This window comes from Leptodactylus fuscus, chromosome 2 (genome assembly GCF_031893055.1).
Source record: "Leptodactylus fuscus isolate aLepFus1 chromosome 2, aLepFus1.hap2, whole genome shotgun sequence".
NCBI classification, from domain to species: domain Eukaryota; kingdom Metazoa; phylum Chordata; class Amphibia; order Anura; family Leptodactylidae; genus Leptodactylus; species Leptodactylus fuscus.
Genome location: NC_134266.1, coordinates 198,186,569 through 198,194,308, shown reverse-complemented (window position 1 = coordinate 198,194,308; position 7,740 = coordinate 198,186,569). Strand labels below are relative to the sequence as shown.

Genomic DNA, 7,740 nt, shown 5'->3' with positions numbered 1-7,740 from the left:
TATTAGCCCAAGAGGATTTACCCTGTCATTGCTCAGCCACAGGCTGCAGGAATACAATCTGTTCCTGGCCATACAATTTGGGTTTATCACAGGCTAAATCTTAGAGCGGCTTCAGTTGGTGTGCTTGCTATAAATGGTTTTATACTGCTATTGAAATACTGCAGGTCTACATTGCATTGTATGCAGGTTTAATATCCCCAGAGCCTGGCTTCTCTTTGTTCCCATTGTGTGTGTCCACCCCCCCTCTCTGAGCATTAGTGGGAGGGAGCCCGGCACTCACATCAATATTCCCAGTGCTGACAGGAGGCGCATCCACTCTGAGTAGAGGAGGATGCAGCCTGAGCACAAGTGCAGCAGCCATCAGCGTCCCTGACTGAGCCTGCCCGGAGCTGGACATTGTACGCTCATCACCTTTGAGTTTGGGAGTGGGCACTGTGCAAGCTGAGGCTGTGCCATGGCAGAGGTGAAGTGTGGAACCACTGCGGGCACTCCTGTAGCCACTAATGGGATGGTGGTGAACGCAGAGCTGGAGGTGAAGAAGCTTCAGGAGCTGGTCAGGAAGCTGGAGAAGCAGAACGAGCAGCTGAGGAACCGGGCGAGCGCTGTCAGCAACTGCACTGCCAGCCCGCACCTGCTGCTGTCGCCCCCTCCCGCAATGCATCAGCCAGGGTCATGCCTGCTGTCTGCTTCGGCCCTGGCACGGCCCGCTGGACTGTGTCTACCCAGCCCTGTGCCCACTCTGCTATGCACCTCATCTATAGGGGGAAGCCTGTACCCTCCAGATAATATAGGCTATTACAGCACTAGACCACAGCTGTCATGTCTGAGTGCCACTGAGGGGCCACTGACTGACCACTCTAATACCGGTGCCACCATCCTGGATGAGGTGGAGATACTGGACCTGGAAGATGGGTATTGTAGTGAAGAGGAAGACACCTGGTAATCATTCTCCCTGGCATGGAAGCCATATATAAAGCTCATACTGATAGTAAGATTGTGCTTGGTAGGAGGAAACAGGTTGGCTCTGGGTGGAAGGAGCATGGCATGAATGCAGATTAGCTTGTATGTGCTAGAATCTGTGCTGGTACAGCATGGCTTCACTCCAGTTATAGATGTGTGTCCTGTTACTGTGTTACCTGTGGTTTTACATAGGACTGCCTAATGTATACCTCAGTCCGTGCAGCTTGTAAAGGGTTAATGTTACATTTAACTCTGCTACATCTGTAGTCCTGAGCCGTCTCCGCACACAAGAAAGGCCTTTATTAGCCCAAGAGGATTTACCCTGTCATTGCTCAGCCACAGGCTGCAGGAATACAATCTGTTCCAGGCAATAGGATTTGGGTTTATCACAGGCTAAATCTTACAGAGCGGCTTCGGTTCATGTGCTTGCTATAAATGGTTTTATACTGCTATTGAAATACTGCAGGTCTACATTGCATTGTATGCAGGTTTAATATATTTATTCTGAATGGCAAAGCGTCATCTGTTTTTGTACTATGCTGCATGGGATTGGTAGGCATGGACGGGGGCGTTTTGTTTTGTATCACACCATCTACTTGGTCCTATGCAGTGCATCAGAAAGCTGGTGTTTATAGGATACATTGCTGGATATTCTCCTAATATTCTCATTTGTATTCAAGGCATTGTAGAAGAAGAATGTTACTATTCCAGTGCCAGTCATACTGAATTGACAAACCCTTTTAATAAAGCGTCATTAGATACCATCTGCATTTAAGGTGTGTCAGTCTTCAATTAAATGTTACTCTCATGGAAACCTTGAGCAGCCGATCACCTGAATATAATCTCTATAAATGCAATATGCATAGGATATTATTACACCATGTCTCTGCCTGCTTTATTTAACCACTCAGCATAGTCACATGGTCTACTAAAATGTATGTATATTATTGCAGACCCATGGGTTAGGCATCAGATTTCCTAATGGTTTTATAATCCATCTAGGTAATGGGATGAGCTTACAAAATCAATTGATGAGCAAGGGACATCTGTATATGTGAAATACTCTCCAGACTGCATTGCTTCTGCTGGATTCTTGCACGTGCTATCAGGAGCAGTAAGGATCAATTTACACACAGCAGATTGTTGCGACTTTCCAATCCAACTGAATACAGTTTGTAAAAATTCATGCTCTTGTTGCAGAAACAACCCCATTTAGATGAATGCAACTGATTTTCTAGCCACAGTAGTTTCTGCAACAAATCTTCCACATGTGAATATACCTGAATTGCTGAACTTTTTCTGGATAATGCTTAATAATTGCCCTAGTTAATAGATTGGATCTGAGAATGTACATGATGGTAATCATTCATATGGAAATTCTAGTAATGCAACTATAGAATAAACATTTTCTATTGATTCCATAATCACACAATAGGGTTTCCATTCTGGTCACAGTTTATATACGACAATAACAGAGATTGTCAGAGGCTTTCTTGTGTAGATCAGATCATATGTCTGTTTATCCTTGGCATGTATGGTATGATATCTTATAGCCAAAGTGTGTTTATAGGTGCCACATGTAGTGCTTGTTATGATGAACTGTCACTACTCCTAGCAAATCTGTTTTGGCAATGAAATAAGAATTATTAAGCTTTTCTTAGAAATCAGTGCTGCGCTTTTCTTCAATATTATTATTATTATTCATTGACAATTGGGTGTTGCTATCCACTTTGTAGCATTGATACATGTTAGATGGCCATAAATCTCTGTCCCACCAAACCAGAGTTTTAGGCTAAGGCCCCACTGGACATCCCACAGCAAAAAAAGTGCTCTGGGAAAAACCACGGCGGCAGCGCATTGCGGTTCTTCCCACAGCACTTTAAACAGAAAGGTATAGGTATAATAGGTATAGGTATAATTGACATGGTGTCATTTCCAAAACCGCACTGGTTTTGGAAATCACGGTGTGTCCACACCACGGTTTTTACCACAAAGTGGGCATGGGATTCGCTAGAATCCCATCCACTATGCCCTGACTCTAAAACATGGGCAAATCGCTGTGTTTACATCCCGTAGGGTCCCAACTTTAGGCTGCTTTCACACGGTCAATGTGTGGTCAGTGATTTTCATCAGTGATTGTGAGTCAAAACTAGGAGTGGAGACTACACAGAACAGGTAGAAATATTTCTATTATACCTGATCTCTGTGTAGTCTCCACTCCTAATTTTGGCTCCCAATCACTGAACAAAACACTGACCAAACACTGCTATGTTAAAGCAGCTTAAAGGAAAGGTGCTTGAGAATCGTTTGTCTTATGGAAAATACAAGTCTTTTCTAATACAGACATATCAGTAGAGGCAACAGATGCTTCTTAAAGGGGTTATGCAGGGAGAAATAAAGCTTACCAATGCATTCCAAATAAAGCTTACCAATGCGTTCCCTGCATGAGCAAACTTTATTACTAATAAATATCCAGGTCTGCCAAAGCCCAATTATTACATTTGTTGAACGCTACTGCGAGGATGGGAATTTCATTCCTCCAACTGTTAACTGTTAGGGGGCGTTCACACTACCGTCGGTGTCCGACAGGTCGTGTCCGCTCCTAGTGTCCGCTCAAAATCTGGCACGGACATTAGGAGCGGACACTAGCCTGTGTCCGTGACACCTGTCATTCATTTCAATGGGCATCGGGTGCGTTTTTTTGCACTCCGTGCCTGTCCTTCCCTGTCCGCAAGGGAAGATGTCCGACTTCTCAAGCGGACAGAAAAACCCTGCATGCAGGGTTCTTCTGTCCGCTTGAGAAGTCGGACATCTTCACTTGCGGACAGGGAAGGACAGGCACGGAGTGCAAAAGAACGCACCCGATGCCCATTGAAATGAATGACAGGTGTCACGGACACAGCTAGTGTCCGCTCCTAATGTCCGTGCCAGATTTTGAGCGGACACTAGGAGCGGACACTACCAGTCGGACACCGACGGTAGTGTGAACGCTCCCTTAACCAGTCCGCTCTACTCTATAGACATGCAGAAGGAGTACAGCGGAGTCAGTGACATCACAGAGGTGGGCAAGGACAGTGATTCCATCAGGTGCTAGTATTAAATGAGCCAAGTGTGTATATATATATCTTATTGTTTGTATAATGAAAAGTTCTGCAATATTCTAATATACATTCTGTATCAAATTCTCATAGTTTTCTAGATCTCTGCTTGCAGTCATCCATTCTCCTTATTCCCAGTGGATAAAGAATCAGTCCATGGTCATGTGATGAACATACGGGTGCACAGCTGGTTCTAGTCACAGCACAGTAATTAGACATCTGCCTGGTAATGAGCTGTGCACCTGTATGTTCATGTATTGTATTTGCATTAAAGAGGTTGTCCAAGATTTAGGCTTTTATGACCTATCCTGGGTAAGCCATAAATATCTGATTGATGGAGGCAACCGCAAGGGCCCCCACACCGATCTGCTGTGTGGGGCTGCGTTTGATGTCCATACTATACACAACATGATGCTGGAAGCTGATACCCCCTGATAGTCACTTTATAGTCGCTCAGCACCAGTACTGCAGCTCTGTTCCCATTTAAGTCAATATGAGCTGAACTGCAGTACTGGCCCTCGGCCACTATACAGAGCGCGGAGCCAACTTCTTTAAGCAGCTGATCAGTGCAGGGGCCACCTCAAAATCAGCCTCCAAAAAAAGCCTCCCAATAGAGTTATATTGGGGGGCTTTCTTTGGAGGCTGATTTTTTGAGGCAGATTCAGCATCAAAATCAGTGCCAAAAAACTCTGCACTGTGCACTGACCCTAAGTGCCATCCTCGATCTTCAGTTGGATGCCGCAGAGTTGGAAGCAGAAATGGTACTATTCCATTATCGGGCCAGCAGCAGCGCAGTTCAGAACCAGCATGGGGACAGCAGCGGTCAGTTCAGTTCAGCAGTGGGAATGACAATGACATCCGAGGACTGCTGGCCTGATGCTTGTGCCCAGTAACCAGTACATCAATGCCCCCCCTCCTCTTCCCAGTGCTGCCCCCAGCTCTCCTTACATCTGCCTCGTACCCTCTCCCCGTAATAGGCCTCACCGTAAATCCTGAGCAATGAACGCTACTAGTTAGTCGCCGAACGTTGCAGAAAGTTTGTCCCTCTGACATGCCGTAGCTCCCCGTTTCTATGGTCGGCATCAGCACGTCCCTTGTCAGGGCCTGGATTGAGCCCTGGTGTCTTTCCTTTCGGTCTCTGATCTCGGTACCAGCACCGAGTTGAGGCCTAGTCGTGTGGCGGGTAGAGGGTACGGGGCAGATGTAATGAGAGCTGGGGGGGGGGCAGCACTGCCGAAGAGGAGTAGGATGGGCGGGGGGGCATTGATGTACAGGCTACTGGGCACAAGCATTGGGCCAGCAGTCCTCGTATGTCATTGTAATTCCCGCTACTGAACTAAACTGCTGACCGCTGCTGTCCCCATGCTGGTGCTGAACTGCCCTGCTGCTGGCCCCATAACGGAATAGTACCGCAGAAATTTTCAGATTCTGCAGCTCTTTTGGAAAAGTGGAAACATTTTTTGCTGAAGCTAAATTTTTCAGCTGGTACAAATTCCGCTGTATGAACTTGCCCCTATTTACTAGAAAATAACATCATAATATATTGACAATTTTCTAAGTACTATATTTAGTTTTATAGCACATTCAAGGTTGTCGCTATGCTCTCCTTGTATAATATTGTATAAAGCACTGTTAGCATCTTATCGTCATGACCTTGTCTCATCTGAAGATGTGACAAAATATTCACAATATTGTTAAACTTTGTAATAATAATAATATACAATAATCTATTAACCATGAAAAGTTCCCGGCATGTAACTGTTATGTACGCTTGGATTTATCACATGACTTCTTTTATCTGTTGTAAACTTTCTCAGATGTAGCATTTAACCTAGTTTTACTTGTTTCTTCTTCATTGCTGAACCCTTTCAGGCTATTGATGCCTTTCTTCAGGAAAGACTTTTCTCTAAGTGGGTCAAGAATTGGGTAAAACTTTATTTGCCAACAAAGCCTCTAGATTAGCTCACATTCAAGGCATGTGACCAACTCTTGTGGTGGGACAAGGAAGAATGTGTACCTTCATGGCAGTGCTTCAGGCCAGTGTGGAAACTGACCTTCTCTGTACTTCGGTGATGTCTGGCCTGACCCCAGATTCCAGGTTACTACAGGATGTAACCAATGCTGAGCTAAGTGGTTTAGTTGCTGAATATTGCTTAGGTTTGATATTATTTGGGCAGGTTATCGTCTATTGACAAGATAGGGAATAATTGTCTGATTGGTGGAAGTTCTCACTGGTCCTATGTGCCCTATATGAATAAAGTGGAAGGTTGTATATGCATACTACCACCCCATTTATTTTTATTGGACTGCCAGGAGTGCTGTACTCTATCATTGGCTATCCTTTGTAGAGCATGTGGCAGAAACGTGCGACCTGTCACTCCACACAATCAGTGCACACAAGACTCCCATTCTTTGGATAGCTGGTAATTTGTAATGACCAAAGTTCTGCTTTATGTACATACGTTAGGTTTCTTTGGTATGGTTTAGCAGATTGTCACTGAACATTTCTGATTTAGGATACTCTTTGTGTATTGGTTTGGGTTATGACTATAGCCACTGCTCTGTATATTCCTTGCTTAAATAATTTGTAAAACAAATCCCAATTCTGTTCCACGTTGTTCGCATTCAGCATATTGTGATCTAGTTAACAAATTATGTTGGTGTAAGTGGCCAATTTAGCCACTAAATCTGACCAAGGACATTTGTAAGGACTTTGTTACTCCCTGTGTTTATGTGGGTTTCCTATGGGTACTCTGGTTTCCTCCCACATTCCAACGACCTATTCATAGGGAATGTAGATTGTGGGCCCTATATGGGACAGTAAATTGTGGAATATGTTGGCACTATTCACTATGCAAATAGATAATATAAGAATCACACAGTGTTTACACATGGACACCAGTAGACCCCATTGACTATAAATAGGACTGCCGTGCGTTCGCCATTTTTAAAACTCCAAGCGCCGGAGACAAAGGTCCTCTGTGAAATGGTCTAGTAATACTCCGCATAAACTAATATGCAAATGTGAGTTTTTTTTGTCACACCACAAAATTGACCACTTCAAAACTGGCATGGGACACTCAATTATTTAAGTACACCAGAAAATCTGTCACAGGGACTTATTTAAAGGCCCCACATTGCATCCTGCAGCAGTTTTTCCACGTAGAGCTTGTCACAGAATGTCCACAGAGGTTTCCTCTGCAGACTTTCTGCTTCCATTATACCTATAGGGAAATAGCCGGTGTTTCCGTAGGTTTAATTGACATGCTGTGATTTTCTAAACCCCAAGGTTTTGTAAGTCACTGCTTGTCCACTATGTGTATTTTTATGTAAAGTGGGGATGGGATTTGCTAGAATGGCATTCGCTTTGCTATAAATGTGAAGCGCTGCATTTTTTTTTTTTTTTTACACAGATTTTCCACCGCAGGCAAACCGCGCCATTTACGCCATATGGGCCCGGTTCACATTTGCGTTCGGATTTCCATTCAAGGAGTCCGCTTGGGGTCTCCCCGAACGGAAACCTATGCATATTAGAAAGTGGTTACCTAAGTAAACCACATGGACTCCATAGACAATAATGAGGTCTGTGTGGTTTCCACTTGAAACATGCAGAGAGAAAGGAGCTGCTTGCAGTACTTTTCTCTGCATGTTTCATGCAGACACCAAGCGGAAACCACATGGA

At 44.4% G+C, this 7,740-nt stretch overlaps 1 protein-coding gene across 2 annotated transcripts in view; it reads left to right on the top strand.

Moving 5' to 3' along the window:
• The first annotated feature begins 253 nt into the window (after positions 1-253).
• Positions 254-7,740, top strand: part of SLAIN1 (SLAIN motif family member 1) — a 53,533-nt gene continuing 46,046 nt past the window's right edge. For both annotated transcript variants that reach the window (XM_075265397.1, XM_075265396.1), the window contains exon 1: positions 254-939. In XM_075265397.1, coding sequence (XP_075121498.1) covers positions 455-939 — 485 coding nt within the window. In that variant the 5' untranslated portion in view covers positions 254-454. The remainder of the gene's footprint in view (positions 940-7,740) is intronic.